The sequence below is a fragment of the Terrapene carolina genome, unplaced genomic scaffold (genome assembly GCF_002925995.2).
Source record: "Terrapene carolina triunguis isolate 2854851 unplaced genomic scaffold, T_m_triunguis-2.0 Scaffold103, whole genome shotgun sequence".
Classification (NCBI taxonomy): Eukaryota; Metazoa; Chordata; order Testudines; family Emydidae; genus Terrapene; species Terrapene triunguis.
Genome location: NW_020664454.1, coordinates 2747782 through 2767878, shown reverse-complemented (window position 1 = coordinate 2767878; position 20097 = coordinate 2747782). Strand labels below are relative to the sequence as shown.

The window sequence follows — 20097 nt, the reverse complement described above, 5'->3', positions numbered from 1 at the left end:
GCCAATGTTCCCAAAAAACATCTCAATGAAGGGGTGCGGAAAAAAAGACATCCCTTTAATAAAACATTTTCAACAAATATCATACACAAACTACAATGTATAATAATTACTTTTTTTCCCTCTCTTATTTTAGAACCAGACTACAAGGTAAGAAAAAACACTGAAACAAGATACAATGTTCTCAATAATCGGCACAAAGGGAAATCCAGGGAGATAATATTTTACATAATATGATATACATGGATCAGAAGTGGAGATTTATAAAACAAAGACCAACTACAGGGTAGTGTAATGTACATAGATCCCCAGACTCTGGCGAGTGTCACTTTAACATGGTTGGTTTGTTACTTTTCTGTAGTCACCTCTACCACAAGAAGAAAAGGTAATTTTTTCATTTTTGTTTTTATTTTTTTTTGTTACAGAGTGAGCCTACAGAATAGCAAGTATACAATTGAACAATTACTTGAAAATATCTCCATCCAGTTCCAAAATACATACAGCGAAACCCTGATAAGATCACATCTTTAAAAAAAAAAATACAAAACCAAAAATCAACAAAGATGTTAGCTTGAGATCACAGTTACAAAATCCCAGGTCAGATTAACCCTTTCTTTCTCTCTTTTTTTGGTGGTGGGGGGAAAAATAGCTCAAGGATTCTCGCAGGGGGAAGTACTGAACTCTCCTTGTATTCTGAGAGGGGGAAAAAAAGACTAATACAGTGCATGCCACGGTCACAGATAGTAAGATCACAATTAATTCTTGAGGATGTGATCCTATGAGGGGCCAACTGCATTAACAACTTTCTATGAGGTGGAGGAGTCTCTTCTGGAGGAGGAGGTGGTGTTGTGCTGCAAACAAGAAAAGAAAAACAAAACAGGCCTTCCAAACAAAAACCACCAATTGTAAACTGTCCAGTTTATTTTAAAAAAATAGGACTACAACAGGGACAACATGAGATTTCATATCTAGACTAGCTTCCTGGTGTAGCACAGCACAAACATACAACAGGTTTAAAAGAACAAAGCAAAGAGGTTGGAGTTGGGTACTGGAGGCTTCCATTTGTTTCCAAAAAAAAAAAAAAAAAAAAAAAAAAAAAAAAAGTGTCATGTACATATATAAATCCTTCCGCACAAGAAGGATCTTGTCACGTCTTGAAATATTTTAAGTTTTGTCCTTCATGTTTTATGGAATAAAAAGTTCAGCCTTTTTATTGCATGAAACTAAAACTGGGGTTTGGCCCCCTCGCGTCTCTCTGCCAATACACCTAGCTTCTTCTTGCATAATTTCTTTTAGATCCTCCAAATGGCAGCTGACTCTCTTTATCCTGGAGAGGAGGAAGGGGGAGGGAAATCACACACTCATCGTCATGCTGGGGGAATACTGAAAGAGAGACAAACACAGAATGAGTACTGGGCAAACAGGACTGAAATACTAAACGCGGCCAAGGCCAGGGAAGAGGGGATATACAAGTAAGACTCGGGCTTATGAAAACTATAAAGCAACGTAATTGGATATAATAAATCAGAAAGATAGAATATGCTAGAGACTCTTAATTTATCAGCACATAATCCGCTGCATAATGGTCTTTCCAGGGAGAAAATAAGCAAAACAGTATGGGGTAGGAAGCAATTTAAATGCATGCATGTATATAATGCTAAATATGGCGAGAAAAAAAGGGGGAGCCTCTTTCATCTGTAGAGCTTGAATCCAACGTGAAAATACTCTGCAGATCTCAAAGATGAGTGCACATTTGTTCGCAGCTGAAAGCGAGCATGGTTAGCTGGGTCTGCTCAGGGGCAGCTCGGAAACAGCAGGGGGTGGTGCAAGCCTGAGCAAAACTGCTCCCGAGCATCAACAGGGGGTCCCAAGATTAGACCTGCAGCTTCCCTGCTGTTCCAAACGGCAGCACAGCTGTATAGGGAGGTTTTCGCAGAGTGAAGATGTTTGTCTCTAGCTCACCATGGTAGCTCACTTTCACCTGTCTATTTCACGCACGTGATGGCTAGAAAGGGGGCCAGCAAGGTTTATTTACACCTTTATTAAAAACCCTACCAATTGGACGCAGAGCTGCGTTACACAACCACGTGACCCTACTGCTCTCACATTTTTTCCTCCCTCCTCAGCCTCATTTGTTACATGCTGTTGCCATCTTGTCTAGCCTGTATGCTTTTTGGTTCAATACCTTGTTCAGAAATAGATCTCAAAACACAGTGCAAAATGCAGGTAAGAGTGATCATCGCTACTTTTTGGTTTTCACTTGGATAGGGAGCTCCAAAGCACAGAGCTTAGGCAACATTCCCAGGGTCAAACAGAAAGGCAGTGACAGAATCAGGATTAGGAACCAGGGCTTCTCAACTCCCAGCCCCCGTGCTGAGTCCCCTGGACCACAGCTAGATCTGTATTAAATGACAACATGCTCTCTCTACCATCATCAGAGATCACCCCTGCCCCTCCAGACCCCGGGCCCCACCAGGAAGCAGAGACAGAGCCTTATAAATTTGGTGACACCAAAAGAGAGGGGGCTTAGAGATTGGGTGTCTGAGCAACTCACATTGTCATTTTGGAAGGAATGGAGGAAGTTACCTCCCAGTTCACCATCATCTCTTGGAGTGCCCGGGGGGTTGCTAATGCCACTTATGTTGTTTGGAGAATTCTAAGGAGACAAACGAAGGAGAAGGTGAGTACGCCTCAAATACGTCACTGAGCACAGTCTGGCAAAATCCCTCGCTAACGACTATGAGCGGCCGGTGGGAGAGCAGGAGAGAACGGCTGCGTTTTATACAACCTTCCGTTAGTGCCGAAGCAAACGTCTCACGGGAAAGGGCTACAGGATGGGAGAAAGCCCCTTGTGTCCCTCTATTGCTCCCCCTACACTGGAGCCTCTCCAACCACACACACGATTTCCTCACTGCTAATGCTTCATGAGGGAGGGAAGGACTACGGTTGAAAGGAAAATGATTCACCTTTACGGTCACCACAGAGCACACTTACTTTTGGAAGTCCATCTATGTCGCCTGACCCTATCAAAAGAGGGGAAGAAAGGGAACTTTTATTTGCAAGTTAGTTACATTCCTTGCTCACAGTTGAGGTAGTTCTCCTCCTTGGCTAGCCCATTCAGTGCAGGAGCACGCTGGTGCTTAGAATGCCATCCAGAAACAGGAGGCTGTTGCTACATGCAGCTACTCCAGGGCATTGCTAGCAGCAGGCAGCAGCAGGCAATACAGGTCGCAGCTGTGCTAATCCCACACCTCTTAACATTTGCCTCTGGTAAAAAGGAACAGTGGGGGGCCTCAGCTGCCTTTCCTTTGTATGCTGAACTCCAGGGAGTTGAGGACAGCTCACCTGACTGCATAGCGCTGGGCACGCTGACTGCATGGCACTGTAATAATGGCAGGTTAGTTGCAGGGGCCTTGGCTCTCCCTGTGGTACTCGGACATTGATCAAGCTAGAGCATAGCTCCTATAGCAGGACAACGTAGGAGACGGACTCGAGAGGTTAATGGGCCTTTCGACTGCTTTCAATTAAACACCAACACTGGTTTTGAGTTTAAGCTCCTCTTCTGACTGAATCTATCAATGCTGCTCCAGTGAGCCTGTGCCTAGTCTACATGCTACAACAGAAGAGTATCCAGCCAGGTGGGCGGACAGGCGGCCTGGCAGGTAGGTCATGGCAAAAGAGGGCCGTGTGGGGTATGGGCCAGAGGAAATAGGGTGATTCTCAGACCTCTGAAACCTCACAGTGCACACGTGCCTCCAAAAATCACTGACCGGTATGTCAGGAGCAAGACAGGAAAAGCCACCAGACAATAACATCTCCCTTACAGAGATCTAATCCTGAATGGCAGATCAGCATTAACAGCTTGTTAAGGGTCAGGTCTAGTGCGCTTCCCGCTCAGCCGGCCTTGAGCTTACCTAACGATCCATTCATGTGATGTGGTTCCATACCTCCCATGCCTCCCATTGGGCCGTCAGAACCGGGCCCCATTGGGAACTGAGAAAGAAAACAGCAGAAAGTGTAACCCCAAAAATCAGAGACCCGTACTCCTATCAGCATCAAGCAGATCCGCCCATCCACTGGTAAGGATGGCCTCAAAACAGAACAGAATGTTCTACGATCCAAGTTTTGTCCAGACACGGGAAGGTGACCTGGCTCCCGTTGGGTTGGGAAGCAATATCCCTTGAAAACTTAACTGCCTCAGGAAAGTTACAGCAAACATTTTGTTCGGTCACTAAGGCTACATCTACACTACAGAGCCCACGTCGGCACAGCTATGCCTACACAGAGTATGTGGAGAGAAGGCGTTTTTCCGACAGGGTAGGAACACCATGTCCACAGATGAAGCACTCTTCTGTCAGTACCACTGAATCTACCTGGGGGTTTTGTTGGCATAGCTACATCATTGGGGGGTGCAGGCTGTAATACTTTGGTCCAGATCTGGCTGTTGGATTTAGTGTGCGGTTGGTGGTGTGGCCTGCGACATACAGGAGGTCACAGACACTTTGGGGAGTCCCCTCTGGTCTTCGACTCAATTACTCCCGACTCTATAGCTACACAGAAAGCAGGGCTCTGGTTTCACCCTCTGCAACCTCCACTATGAACAGTGTTTACAGAGGAACTAATATCCCTCCTTTAGTTCTATCGACATGCGCAGCATACAGGGCCCCCCACTGCCCTGGAAATAACTCATTGTGGCAGGCTGATGGGGCTATCAAGTCAGCCAAGACACCCAGCGAGGGGAGCGGGTAACATGACGGGTGTCAGGCACATTGGGGAGGGCTTCCTTTCTCCCAGCTGGTTTAATACTCCAAGGTGCTATGCGGGGGGCAGGGGTTCAAACCCCCTCTTACAGAAACACAGTCACAAAAAACACACGGCAGTGAGACCTGTGCTCAGACACGTGCGTGAGGTCACCCTTTGGCCCCTCCTGCCCCGGCATCAGCAGACACTCTGCCCCAATAAGAACGGCAGGGAGGGTGGGGACATGCACGCATGTGTGGGGTGACCCCCCGCTGCCTTGTTAGCAGCACTCCGTGCTCTCTCAGCTGACTGAGGCACATGCAATGGTTCTGCAGCTACTTTGCCCAAATAGTTACACTTCCTTGAAACCAGGAAGTGATGTCTAAAGGGCACATTCTCCCCACCAGCATATCCCCAAGTGAACCAGCCACTATAACCCAACGCGGGTGTCAACATGCTGCGCCCTACAAAGATTGGCTCCCTCCCTTTCACTCGTGACATCCTTCTCTGGCCACGAGGGGGTGTTCCAAGATCACGCCATGGCAAAAACCACCTCCAGTCTGAAGAGTGCACAACCTGATCTACCATTGCAAATCCAGGCCAAAGATCTCCCGCCCCACCCACCCGGCAGCACATTTCAACGGCCGGCTGAGGGAGCCAGCCGTATTTCCTTACACCACCTCCCATCTTCCCCCAGTGCTGCTCCAACCACATTCCCAGGGATCAGTGAGGCTTCAACATGATCGCCTAGATCCACCCGAGCCCCCTGTGCTGTGACCATCATCCATCTGTCTGCAGGGGGAACGGATGGGCCTCCCTTTGGGGCCTACCCATGCAGCTCCTCAAATCAGCCAATAGTGTTTGCTCTTGAGCAGTCTGAAGCCCAGGCGTCAAGTGCCTCGCGTCTGCCAGGCTCCTGACCCATGAGTACAGGAGAGGGAATCTAACCATGCTCTGCCATTTTCCTGGTGAATAAAACCATTGAAGCTAGCTAGCAGCCTGTGCACCCCATACCGAGCTGAAGAGCACTCCAGGATTCAGGCAAACCGGAAGCTTCTGCTCAGGCAAGACCTAGAGAACCAGGCCTGCTAACGGGCCAGATGGAGGAGCACTCTCCTCAGTGCTGAGCAGCTCCTCCAAGCCAATGCCGTCAGCTCCTCCCTTACCGAGCACGGAACCAAAACAGACTTCAGGTGGAACCGTCACACTCTGACACACACACACACCTTCTGGCATGACCATTTCTTTTTCTAAGTGGATGGGTGTGATGTCTTCCCACCCCCACACCATTCCTCCTCAGCACACAGACAGGAGTGATGGACCCTCACAGCTGATCCAGCCAACGCAGCCACTTATGGGTGCCACACTGAACAGGGGCAGGCAGATTCAATAACGCGTCAGCTCCTTGGAGCTGGGCCCACCCTCGTTGGGAGACTGCAGAGCACTGAGCGGGCACTACTGTAAAGAAGCGGGGGAAGGTTTTCGTTTATCATCACCACCGCCCTCATTTTGTTTCCCTGTCCCTAGATCTGCAAAGATCACGTTACTGGAAATGGCCAAGGGAGTTCCCACTCGAGTCACTTTACCTACGTAAGCTGAAGATAAAACCAGCAAACATCTGTATAAACAGATACACAGCCAACGTGGGCACAACTGCCCCCCCCCCCCCCCCCCGTCAAAAATGGGTTTGACATCTTACTGGTTTACGTGCCAAGCTGCAGGAGTTGTAACGCCCCTTAAGGTACATCTACGCAGCGAACACCCACGGCTGGCCCAGGTCCGCTGACTCAGGCTCACAGGGCTGTAAAATTGCTGTGTAGATGTTCAGGCCTGGGCTGAAGCCCGAGCTCTCGGACCCTGCAAAGGGGGTCCCAGAGCCCAAACACAACCGTTTTTAGCCCCGCAGCCCAAGGCCTGGGAGCCCGAGTCAGCTGACCCCGGCCCCGCCACGGTTGTGCCACAGGTCTTTTATTCCAGGGTAGACATACTCCAAAAAAGTCAATCTGGTCTGATCTTTTTCACCTGCAACACCCATCAACGTCACAATGAACATGGCCCTCTTCCCCCCCGCGCCCCTTATCCAGTTCATTGATTTGGGCTGATATTGTCAGAGAAGCCCAAATCCTACTGAAATTCAATTCATCCTTTGAAAATCCCTAGCTTTGGGTCTAGTCAGTTTCGCTGTTCTCCCCTGAAGAGTCAGCTTCCCCTGTGGTGCAGGCTTTTGTTATTATATATTCACCCTCCCAGGGGGGAGAGAAAAAAAATCTCACACGTGATCACAAAAAAACCCACCCACGCTGGCAGGGGGAACCTCAGAAAGAGGCAGTGCTTGGAACCAATAGTTTATAAGTTGACTGTATCCCTTTAAATGTGACTGCTAACTGGATGCGTTGCTGACATGATCTTGACCAGAGCAGCATGAACGGCACCATTTTAATAAGCATAAAAAATTAACAAAGTTGCTGAAGAGTTAATCGCTTTTTGATGGTTTGTTTTATTTCTATTTTGTAACCAATGGCTGAAATCAATTAAACTGCTCTACCCTCAACTGATGAAGTTAATTATGATTTGTTATGGTATCTGATATGTAAATTATTAGAAAGCAGAGACTTACATTCGATCGACTGCCTCCAGGCGGTACTGGATTAATCATTGTGTAGATGTTGTCACTTGAATTGGTTGAATCTGTAGAACAGTGAAGCCCAGTAAGTCAGAGTGATTAATTCATTTCTTAATTAAAACAAACTCATGCCACTTGAACTCATTCTTTTGTATTTTATCACCTAAAATTCCCTTTAAGTACCACCATTTTCTGGCTAATTTGTATTTAATGAAGATTCACAAAGTTTTTAATCACAGAAATTCAACTGTGAAAATAATTCAACTACTGAGAATCACAGGGCCTGCTCGTCAGAAGAGGCGTAGAACGATAATTTGCTTCTATGTATCACTTAACACCTCAAAATTATCCAAACATCCTCCAACATTATTACAATACTGGCATTAAAAACAAATCCCCGAACCAGTATGGAAAAGGAACCCGTCTCTTTATAATGCACATGGTAACAGACAAACCATTTTAATCACGCCACAATATATAAATGCACAAATGACAAGTGTGCTGCCACGACAGAATACTGGGACAGTGACTAGCAGCACCCATTAACATATGGATTGTTTTATTATGACCTAGTCTGAAATGTAGGTCAGAGTTCTCATAAAAATGCAGAAGCAGAAAGACAGTCGTAATATTACATTTTAGCTCCACCCCTGCAGCTGTGAAACACCACAGTTACAGAGCAAGGCTACTTCCCTTGAGCCCACCCACCCGCCATCCCCTCCTATTGATCACTACAACAATTACAAAATCAGCCTTGCAAAACTGCCAGAGAAATTTACCAGCCCAGATGCAGAATCTACATGCCCACCTTTATGTGGGAAAGGAGGAGAAAAATCACTGTGGGAGATATTATTGACCCATCCAAAAAGAATTCGAAATTTGGGTCGAGGGAATTAGCCTACTGTGGCAAGCAGAATTTTGCAAAGCGGGTTTCAAAAGCCCCTGCAAGTCCTCATAAATCTGACCACCACAATGGTAGCCTCCACAGCCTGACTTGGTCTTTTTAAAGGAGGAGGCATCAGAGTTAAAAATTGGGCGGCGGGAGTGGGGGGGGAGAAAAAGGGCGGCACACAGGAAACCCTTCTAGTAAACAGATTGGATTTTTTTTTTGTAGCTAATACAATTTTAAACCTTGACTGGATTATTATTATTTTTTTTTAAAAAAGAGCAAGCAGTAGCTGATTAGTCAGCCCCTAAACAGTACAAAATGACTCCCTTGCTTTTTGTTTGCTAACCAGCATGAAAGGAATAAGAAATAAATATATTCAATTTTTTATAAGGACATTTTGTCAAAGAACAAGCAGCGTTTTGCACATTTCTAGTTTACATGCCTCACAAGGCTGGTTCACTTTAGTAACACGGGGATTAAACGTGAAGTGACTACTGCTTCTCAGGGAAACAAATCTGGACACGGAGAAGGGCTCCCTCCCTCTTCCCCACTTCATATGTGCTCACATGTGCTCTCAGAGCTCTCCCCCCCCCCCCATTTTCACCCTCTTGAAACTCAATCCTGGGCGGAGAAGTGAATACAAAGCCCCATCCTAACAAACACCAAAATCTTCTTTCAATACTACTGCATACGATCAGGAATTCAATGGAGCAGCAGTTGAGCGTGAACTGAGGAGTTAGGGGGCTACCATTCAAAGAAAAACACCCAGCAAATTTGGATTTTTTAAGTGCTGAATTCGTCTGCTGTTGAATTTTACCTGCAGGACTAGGCATGATAGGTGTTCCTGGAGGACCTCCACCACCAGGGGGCCCCTGTAGACAAGATTAAACACACATCAGAAACCACTGTGATAACATATACTGCACTAGGTCAGCAAGATCCTGCTGCTGTCAGCAACAATGTCTCACCTTGGTATTCAGCCAAGCATTAATCTCCTGCTAAAACCTTTGATGCACTCTCGTAGCCAAAGTACAATGCTTTGTTTAAGCCTTGAGCAAAATTTTTTTTTTTTTAAAGTATTCGAGAGGTGTATATGGGAGAGAGTGGAAATCATTTGCAGTGTCCACGGGACCCCTTCTAAAACATTTTTTACATTTACAGATGAGGGAGGCTGTTCTGGGTACCCAGAAGACACGCAGATTTCTAGAAACAAACATTCTTACATTTTAGAATTTCTGCCTCTGCCCAGACTTTTGTACAACTCAGATAGAGGGACATGGCTACACTATATACATCTAACTCACACTGAGAATCTATTTAAAAGTCTGAATAAGTTATATCTACATACACACGTGTGTGTACAAAGAGTCAATGATCTGTAATGTATATACTTGAAATCTGACTATACATCTGGCTAGAAATAAGAACCCAGCCCAGGAACTTACCACGTATGTACCAGGCGATGAAGAGGAATATGGAATCTATAAACAGATCATAGGAGATAGGTGACTATCTGAAATGCAGCATTTCATCAATAATATCCCGATTTACACATTTAACTCTGGTGCCCACATTCCGCTTTGTCAAACGGCAGGGGAAATTAGGTTGAATTACAGTAGTGGCCACTGACGTGTTATAAATGCCCACAATGCACCGAATATGCTGGCACACAATATTTCACTTACCCCCAAACCCTACTATTGGCAGGATACAAAAAGGCAAGAAAAATTAATGTTTCAAGAGCAAGGTTGTGGGTGTTCTGCACTACATCAGACACATCTGTGGTCACCGAATGACCAGGTGACTGCTGGAAGATCCTGTCTCCTTCCTTCCCCCCTACATTTTTTTTTTTTGGCGCACAGTGCTGCAAAGTATCATACCTTTTCCCTGAATTACAAAGAAAACGGACAGAAAACTGGCTAAGGAACAGATCAGAACAAAGAAACACAAGCTTAACTTTTAGGCACACCAACGCAGTAACCAAATTAATGGAATGCTGTGCAACATAAAAATCTTCTCTAGTTAGCTGGATGCTCGCACACCTACGCTGGGAAGCACTCTATGGTATGGAGGATGGTGAATGTTTGCCTGGGAGTTTGCCCACATTTAAATGGGTATAACACTACTCTCCTGTCCTGATACTCAGGCACGTCCACGTAATACCTGTAGACTGGCTGTCTCTAAAGATGAGGTTTTAGTCGGAAGTTGTAACAAAAGACACGAGAACGCAGTCACACTTGAAGAGATGCTCATGTACAAACTTTTGCTCTAGTCTAATACCGATAAAAAAAGACTTACTGAATTAGCACTGCTGGGATTAGGCCATGGTCTACCAGCTCCTGGGCCCCTAGAGTTTAAATGAAAAAGAAAAGCTTTTTATACATGGCACATCAGAATACAGCATAACAACAATGTAGAACTGGGATTCCAAAGTCATTTCAAAGCAAGGGTCAAAGCCGCTGTCAAACACCAGAGTTAAAGCATCATGGGTTTTGCCTTACATGTTAATTCCAGGCATGCCGGGGCCTAAAGAGTTGGGTGGAGGTCTCATTCCGCCGCCATAGTTCTGCAATGATAACCAAGGATCAGTCTACCATAACGAGAAGGGAAACCGGAGAAGAAAAGAGAAGGGAAAAAAACAAACAAACAAAAACAAGAGGGTTAGTTTGTGAAAATGAACTTTAATAAAAAATTAGATGATGATGAACATACAAGCAATTAAAAACTTTAAAATAAACAGGACTGTGGTATCTTTCCATTGACTCTCCGCAAGACATCATGGGCTGTTAAAAGATTTATACAGAAGCCAGACAGATTTTGCATTATGGCTTCCCTATTGCAGACCAGAGCACAGCACTGGGTTATCCTAGGCCCAGACCCGGCCTCTGGGAGTGGCCCACTTCAGAGGAAAGAGAATGCCCCGGCCAACTGTGCAATACAATTATTATGGAGGGAGGGAAATTCCCTCCCAACTCCAGCAGGCAAATCAGTTTCTGGCTTGTGGTCTCTTTTGTTTAGGGGTGGAAGGACAGAGAAAAAGAAAGTAGCTGCTTGAAAGATTATTGCTACAGTGTAATGAGCAAGCAATGGGATGCATGGAAGAGATGCCAACAGCATGAACGTTTGCAGTAGCCTTCTAAAGACGGGAAAGGAACCTGTCCTCCTAGGGTTACATCTCCAGTTTAAAGACAACCAAAAAAAAAAAAAAAAGATTGGTCTTAAAGTCACTACAGAACAATGTGCATTTCAGACATGTGCACACAGGCACACACACAAACATATGTACAGAGAGATTCATGGCCCACAGTGTTGATAGGGAAGGGACTTCGATTTTGCTACAGAACTATTCAGATTGACCTCTTCATAATCAAATCTGATGCTGCGTCAGCACGTAAAACCCAAACACGTGTACACGGGGTGGGGTGGAAAGTGACATGCAACACAGAAATGCTGTAAACACATCAGGCATTACACAAAACTCCCCAACTCAGGCACCTGCTCTCCTTTCTTAGGTCACCCCCTGACTTTGCCTATTGCAGGAGTCTCCGATCAGTGTACCTGATCTAATAAGAACATATCTACTGTAATGCCAAGCCAGAGGATGCTGCTGTGGCTCCAGAAGTCCTCATGCTGAATTTCTCTGCCTCTCTCCAAGTCAGTTCCCCATCACCAACGTATCTGGGCACACCTTTCGCAGTGTACATCAGCCTTGCTAAATTAAAATAGCATTAGTTTCTTCTGTGCCTGGACCAATTTATTTCCTCAGCAGTTTTGCAAGGCTGGTTTATGTAGGAAGCTACCACTCCCACATACGGAGCTAAGCACCCAACCCAGCAAACCATGACTGTAAAAGGGATAAAGAGAAGGATATTGACAGCCAGCGACTGGGGGAAAACGGTGCAGTCGCTTGATGAAGCGCCTGATCAAAAGGGTTCTCCCTCGGACTTGCTTTGCGCTCCCTGTATTTGCACGTATGGCAGCGCAAGTAGCTTAGACCACCCATTTCAAAACACACATGTGTGTGTGTGTGTGTGTGTGTGTGTGTTTCCATTCAAGAAGAGGAACAAAACCTGTGTGGCTCCCAAGAGAAGGAAGGCTCTCCCGTTTCACAGACACACTGACTCCCATTTTCCCCCTGCAAACTTTTACTCACTCGACAGGTTCCCCCATCTCCTTGAGAGAGCCTAGAGAACTCCCCCCTCCCCCCACACACACTTTAACTTGACTGTGCGTATTTCTGAGGCCCTGTATCCGGACAGCTATCCCTCTGGGACTGGAATGGGACAACTTCTATTTGTCCTCAAAGAGCTCCTAAGATACACTTACGCCGCACACGCCTTTTGGCAGCACGGGGAGCACAAACACAGCTCGTTCCCCTAGCCTGGGTATAACAGCAATGGAGACCATGAGGTGCTGCTTAGGCAAATGGAGTAAAACACACTCCTGAACCCTTTGGGTGCGTAATCTACTCCCCAAGCCACGTGTCCCACTGCTGAAGTCTTTCCCCAAAGCAGGGAAAAGACCCAAAGGCTCTGGTAGCTCTCCGTTGCAGGAGCCTTTCCCTGTCAGTGGAAGACTAGCAGGGGGACAAAGGGAGAAGGCTCTGGAAGCTTCCTGCTGCCTCTCCCGGCCAGAGGCTTTCACCAACACTTATAGCTACGCATCACCATGTGGACACAGCCTGGTTTTCGCAGTGGCGTGTAGCAAGAGGTATGCAGGGGAGACGGAGTCAGCTGTTAAGAGGCTCTCTTCTCGCTGCAAATGAGGGGATAAATGGTGTCGCCAGCAAACTCTTTGTTCGTTCCTAGGACTGGAGCGGTACCTAGTTACTTGGCAGTGTAGTACTCCACCAATATTTTTGATTTGCCCCAAGACACATCCAATTAATTTTGGGTTGGCTTATTTGGGAAATCTGGTTTAGTCACAAGACTGAGCATTTTGGGGTTTGGTTTTTTCGGTTCCCCTGCCCTCATACCTTTATTTGTAACTCAAAGCGCAACAGCTAGGTCAACAGAATGGTGTTGTAGGAGTACAAATATTTCATTATGGTCCCAGTTCAGCAAAGCATTTAAGCATCTCCGTAACTTTAAGCATGTGCTGAAGTTCCATTGAACTCTTTGGATTTAAGCCCATGTTGAAGTGCTTTGCTGAATTAGGGTCCACTATCTTATCTACATGCGTACTTTGAGGAGGATGAAAAGGGTTACCCGAAGAAATCACTAGCAAATCTTAATTGATCAAATCTCAGTTTCTATGCTGAACTACGTAAAACCCCATGTTAAAACTTAGTACTTCTAATTGGAGCTGAAAGAAACAAACAGGCCAAAGCATTTTAAAGGTGTTAGAAAAAGGGAAAAAGGTGCCCTTGTGCTGATAAGCTGGGTGTCAACCTTCAGCAAAACGTGAATTAAAATGAGGAAGTTACAAACCCTTGGAAGACCATATTTAATAGAAGCACTGACACATCTAACCTCAGCAGCACCAACAAATGCCTTTATACTGTTCACAGAATTAACACTACGATCATCACAGAAAGGAGATAGGAAGTCTGAGTTTAAACCATGATGCTAGATTGTAAAAGAGGACTGGTTTTCAGTTCATGTCAGGTGGCTGGTACATGACTGCAGGTTACCATTGGTTGGATAAAAATGTATTCCATACGAATGTTTATTTTAGAAGGTCTTGAAAAAACACTTTGGGAAGGTAGTGGGTGTGTAGTGTGTACACAAGGATTTATTACACACAACAAAAATGGGGACGTTCAATATTTTTGATTATTTCTTGTATGCACTAAAGCTTCAGAGCACCTGCTTCTTTAGCATTTTGGGAAGACTCAAACATGCCAACCGGTTGATGAGATTGCACGTCCCATTTTCACAGGCTTGCACTTGTTTAAAGGAAAATTAAACAAGGCGCTCTCTCTAACGTCTAATAGTCCCAGCATAAGAGAGAAAGCCCTAAAACTCCACAACTTTCAATATCACCTGTGACCGAGAAAAACCTAGATGGTGCTCGATTAAAACGCAACCACTTTCAAGTCCTACGGCAATCACCTTGGATTGTCCAAACTGCACAGAGCATCCAGAACTTTCATGGCACTTTTTGCTTGGCTGATGCAAGCGCAACAGATGTAGGCTTTTGTCATCATACATGTGGGACTATTAAGAGCTTTGTTGTACCAGTTCCTGACAGTGCCAGACCATTAAAATGTATAACAAAGCAATTGGAATCTAAGCTTGCCCGCAAAGAATGCTTGGGATTTTTTCCCTGAGGTGTGGGGAATCTAGTGGAGTTTCACACCGTGCCCAAGGAGATGGATATACATTTTTATTCAATTAACTTTTCTCCCTTCTTGTCAGTATTCAACAGTTTTGCATACATTAAATCATTTCTTAACTCTCTTCACACAAAACCTCTTTAGCCCAACAGCCTCCTGGAAAAACTGTGCAACACACATTCATTTACTGCAGGGTTAAACAGCACTGAAGACAACACAGGAAACAAGAAGTCAGGGAGGATAAACCTACATCCGAGATACGGTAGTATGTTGTTTAAAGTCTATCACAACGAACAAACAGGAGTGAGTCAACATAGTAGCATGCAAATTCACTTGTTAAAATGAATCAACACAAAGACAGAATATATTAACCCAGATCTACTTCATTTAAAATGTACTCATAATTGGACTGGTTCCCCCACTCCCTGGGACGTATGCAACCAAAGAGGGATTTGGCATCATTCAGGAACTACAGAAGATTTTGTCGTTCATCGAGCTACTACTCATGCTAGTGAAAATTCAGAGGAGAATGCTACTCTGCTAACTGTAAAAAAAAATCTGAGCATTCTTGAATAACGTCGATGTTTAGATTCCTTTATAGTAAGAGCTAACAAGTTGGCTGAAATGCCTGGACAAGAGCTTCTGAAATACACTTGGAAAAAAGTTACAGGGGGAAAAAAAAAATGTCAAAACCTTTCCGAAGCTCATGAGATCACTCAGCATATCCCACTTTGGGGGGGGAAATCCCTAAAACTCATCAGCAAATTTTCCCCTCATCGAAAATCCCCAACCTGAAGTTTAAGGTAAAATTGAGAGAGGGGAAAGAGGCAAGCGTCAAATTTATCCAGGAAACAAAGAATGGCTTAAACGCCAGAGAAGTGAAATTGTCTATAGAATAGGATAGGGAAGAACAGAATACAGGAGAGGGAAGCTTTATGTCCCCGTGATAAATAACTTACTTTTTTATGTGGGCACTCCCTTTCTTAAGTGTTATCAAAGCAAGCTGGATAATGCATTCACCATCACTACATGGTCACAGCTAAAACAGCACTGCCTCCGACTAATGAGCAAGAGGGGCTTCTGCGATATCCCTAATGAGGATGCTGAGCTCTGTCGGAACACCGGCTTTCCAGCGGCAATGCACTAATGTAAAATGCATTAGTGCTAATGGGGAGTAGGTGGGAAGAACGCCCAGCTCTTGAAACCCCTAGAGATTGTTTGGATGATGTTTTGCTTATAAACTTTATGAAGTCGTAAGATGTTATTTGGCACGGGACAGGAGAGAAAATGTGCTGCTTAAGTTTACCTGCGGACCAGGACCCATGGGGCCCATCCCTCGTGGAGGATTCATCCTTTGCATTGGTCCTCCCATGTTAGGGTGCCCTGTTGGGAGTAGAACCAATGAAGTCATTATAGCAGAGTAATAGTGTTTGGCCCAAAGTCAACAGTGAGACACCTTCCGGCATCCTTGAGCATGTTTACCTTGTTGTCGTGTAGGGTCCATTGAATTGGGCAGCAGTGGCTGCGTACCAGGAACAGCCCCTGGAGGCTAGAAAAATTGGGGGGGAAAGGGGGAAGAAAAATAAGCTTTCAGGTATGTAACCACAGTATGTAGTTTAAATTCAAGGCTTTAAACACAAAGAATTCAGGTGACATGGTCTATTTTCTGGGAAACGAGGGCCTTGTCATAACTTCCTCTGCTTACACACAGCTCCGACCTGTATATCTCCCATGACATGTTCTATAAATCCCTGTAATTTGCCTAACTTCGCTTTCATAACCCTCCTACTTTGTTTCACAGCCTTTTAAAAAGACCAAACCCCAATTCTCTTCTAATCCTTCGCACTACTGTACTAATGGTCCGATTCCAAGCTTCTACTTGTAAGTAAAAAGGAGGGGACACACACGTCTGTCGGGGTGAGCGAATGTCTGATCAAAGCACTTCAATGAAATGATACTAATGCCAATGTAATTTTGAGGTATACACTTGGCAAATATGCTAAGTTATTTATTTGCCAGTGAAGAGACATTTCATCTGCAAAGAGGATTTTAAACATTCTTACTGAATAGCTTACGAAGATGACCTCAGGAGTATTAAAAATGTATATTTTCTCTCATTTCCTAGTATCCCGAACACTATTTCTTTTTTCAAAGTCATACTCCGCTTGGACAACAAATCTATTTAAAGTTCAAAAGAGGACTTCCACGTACAGCTACGTGCAGATAAAGGGGGAGGAAGAACACAGATACCATATGCCTTGGGGAAGCAAACTGTAAACAATTTTGAAACACGGTTGCTTTTCTTTTATTTGAATACCAACATGAAATAGATCGTGCTGTAAAAATTTAGAGACTCTCCAATAAGGAAGGATGACAGTTTAGGCAGGCCAGGCCACACATCAATGCCATGAGTAGAGGGAAGGTTTTCATTCCAAATCTTTATAGATTTACAGCTTGGGAGACAGAAGTAGGAAAATAATAAATGAACTTTTCGTATATGGTTCTCATTGCTATTAACTTGTTTCTCACCTAAACAAGAAATGAGGCAGTAATGATTATTTGGCCCTGTTGTCATGTTTTTGCATCTCTGGATCTACCCAGTAACCTAGCTAAACTATGTGAGTGTATTTCTCAATGCAGCGGGTTTTTTTTTTTTTTTTTTAAAAGTCGGATTAGTTTTATCCTCCTCATTAACTTAAATTATCAAGTGTATAAAAACAAAATCACAGAACGCCGAGATTCTGAAGTTGCAACGTTACAAATAATATCCCTCAATGTCTGGTCACAAACATTTCTGGTATGTCATTGCAACTTGAGACTGAAAGGAACCACGGCTCCACCTTGACACTATTAGACAAATCAAAATAGTGTTCTGCAACGTGAAATGTGCACAAGACTAATCCATAGCACTTACAGATACTGACAGCACCATCCTTGTGCTGTCCATATTTCAGCAGCAAGACCTTGGACTTCTTGCAAGCCTGATTTAAAGGGACATTGTAAAACTGCACTTGACAAAAAAAGAGTGACTTTCTGTATTTCACCAGGCCTGGACAGCACAGATTGACTTGTCTGTTTAACTTCTGCTCCTAATCAGTTTCACTTTCCTGTTCTCCGGCACTTGCCTGAAGCTAGAACCTCTAGCCAAGAACACGCCTGTGCACTCTTATGTATGAACCTGTGAGAAAATTGTAGCGTAGTCATTCTCAACTGGTGGGACATCACCAATAGTCTAAGCAGGGTGTCAAGCAGCTGATCGCATCCTCAGGTCTTCCATCTTTAGGTGAAACAGATCTGCCTAGCCACTTGACTCCAGTCCTCTTCCCTGAACCTACTGTGCCAGGCACCAGAGAGTATGTGATTACAGTCCTAACCAGGCCGAGGTCCTCCATTGTAAAGCACTCCAAAACAAGTTTCACAGAGCTGCCTAATCAGTGTCATTTTCCATGTGCAGGTCTCTCATTACAGGGCTGTGAGATTTCACCAGCATCAATGAGGAAGGGAATTCAGAGAAGGTGGAGGAGTTGCATAAAGCCGGGTGGACATACCTTCCTCAAATGATCCCCATTCACTCCCTAAAACCCCAACAGAAAACACACGCTGTCCACTCTCAATCTTTTTTAAAGGAGATAACAGGACAGGCTTATTTTTATTTTTAATGATTCCCCACAGCACAGGGAAAGGCTGGAGTTAAGAGTTTATACTGGTTTCAATGCATTATAAGAAGTTTCATCTTATTTAGTACTTGGTAAGATAGTCTATGTTTATCTCTACCAATCCAACACTTTGGGTAGCAAATCTGTCTCTTGTAACTGACTCAAACTGATAAGCTTGTTGGCTATAAGATAGATTTCTCTTTCGCAAGTTTTTCTTACAATCAGACAGCTAAACAGAGATACAGGGAAAAAATGGATGCCTAAATTTGTCTAACAGAAAGAATGCGTATGCACTATTTGTGAGTGAGTTCTGGTGACCGAACGTGACAAGAGCCACGTACTACTGGCAGGGGGAAAAGTCATAGAAAAGTATTAAAAATTAAATGGAGTTTTCTAAATCATATTAATAAAACAGTGTCTTGTTTAACAGACAGCGTAATGCGCTAACAAGAGTTACAAGGTTTATTTTAAAATGTCTGCCTTTGTTAACAGTAAAGCGACATGTTATTGGAATAGAAACTAAGCAGGTAACTATTTTTCTGAAGTACTTTGTGCTACACCTGCTAAAAAGAAACCGAAGGAAAGTAATTGGTGAAATTCTTAGAATATGCTTCAACAGGATAAATTACAACTAAATGCCACAATCTTAAAACTTCTGCACATAGAATCACAGACTTTAAGGTCAGAAGGGACCATTATGATAGTCTAGTCTGACCTCCTGCACAACGCAGGCCACAGAATCTCACCCACCCACTCCTGTATCAAACCCCTAACCTATGTCTGAGCTACTGAAGTCCTCAAATCGTGGTTTAAAGACTTCAAGGTGCAGAGAATCCTCCAGCAAGTGACCCATGCCCCACGCTGCAGAGGAAGGTGAAAAAACTCCCAAGGCCTCTGCCAATCTGCCCTGGAGGAAAATTCCTTCCCGATCCCAAATATGGCGATCAGCTAAACCCTGAGCATGTGGGCAAGACTCACCAGTCAGACACCCAGGAAAGAATCTATAGTAACTCAGATCCCACCCCATCTAACATTCCATCACAGGCCATTGGGCATATTTACCGCTCATAGTCAAAGATCAATTAATTGCCAAAATTAGGCTATCCCATCATACTATCCCCTCCATAAACTTATCAAGCTCAGTATTGAAGCCAGATATGTCTTTTGACCCCACTGCTCCCCTTGGAAGGCTATTCCAGAACTTTACTCCTCTGATGGTTAGAAACCTTCATCTAATTTCAAGTCTAAACTTCCTGATTGCCAGTTTATATCCATTTGTTCTTGTGTCCACATTGGTACTGAGCTTAAATAATTAATTCTTCTCCCTCCCTGGTATAACTATATGAACAAAAGTCCATTTTCTTTTAAGCTGCCATAAGGCAGAGGATAAACACAACTAAAATTTAACCCTGCAGCTGATCTAAGTGTTCTGGTGGACCAGTTCTCTAACAGCAGGATTATATGCATCACTTTGATTTTTAAAGATTCCAGGGAAAATTTACATTTTACGCTAGCTTTGTTGTAAACCATCATCAGTCGCACAGCAAAACTTTGTTTAGATCAGCTGAAATCATGGGAGACAGTCAGGGAAAACCAAGAAGTTTGTGTGATTATAAAGGAGAACTCAGAACTGCGTACTACATAGAAGATCTCTTGATAGCGAAGAAGCTGTTGGCAGTGGAGGGAACACACTTTCTATGTCAGGTCCTGATATTTACTACATTTATGTGATTGAGTTTCTACCAGCAAATGGTTTCTTGAGATTCAATGCATTACAAACCCCTCATGGAAAGAGGAGAAAACGTTTTGATGGAATTTGTTAATCAGTGAGTTAATGTTATTTGAATGACAGATACCACAAAGTCGTCTAAGAATATAAGAAACCTTCAGCTCTGTGGAAGTCTAGTTTTCCCCC

The 20097-nt window shown here is 44.3% G+C and overlaps 1 protein-coding gene across 4 annotated transcripts in view; it reads right to left on the bottom strand.

Moving 5' to 3' along the window:
* Positions 1-498: 498 nt before the first annotated feature.
* Positions 499-20097, bottom strand: part of LOC113406543 (single-stranded DNA-binding protein 3) — a 135976-nt gene continuing 116377 nt past the window's right edge. For 2 of the 4 annotated variants that reach the window (XM_026651824.2, XM_026651826.2), the window contains 11 exons: positions 16009-16075; positions 15833-15909; positions 10751-10839; positions 10548-10596; positions 9695-9730; positions 9067-9121; positions 7355-7425; positions 3912-3990; positions 2992-3020; positions 2552-2653; positions 499-1380 (listed from right to left, as the gene is read on the bottom strand). In XM_026651824.2, coding sequence (XP_026507609.1) covers positions 1351-1380; positions 2552-2653; positions 2992-3020; positions 3912-3990; positions 7355-7425; positions 9067-9121; positions 9695-9730; positions 10548-10596; positions 10751-10839; positions 15833-15909; positions 16009-16075 — 684 coding nt within the window. In that variant the 3' untranslated portion in view covers positions 499-1350. The remainder of the gene's footprint in view (positions 1381-2551; positions 2654-2991; positions 3021-3911; positions 3991-7354; positions 7426-9066; positions 9122-9694; positions 9731-10547; positions 10597-10750; positions 10840-15832; positions 15910-16008; positions 16076-20097) is intronic. The other 2 variants (XM_026651825.2, XM_026651828.2) reach the window with 1 other exon arrangement.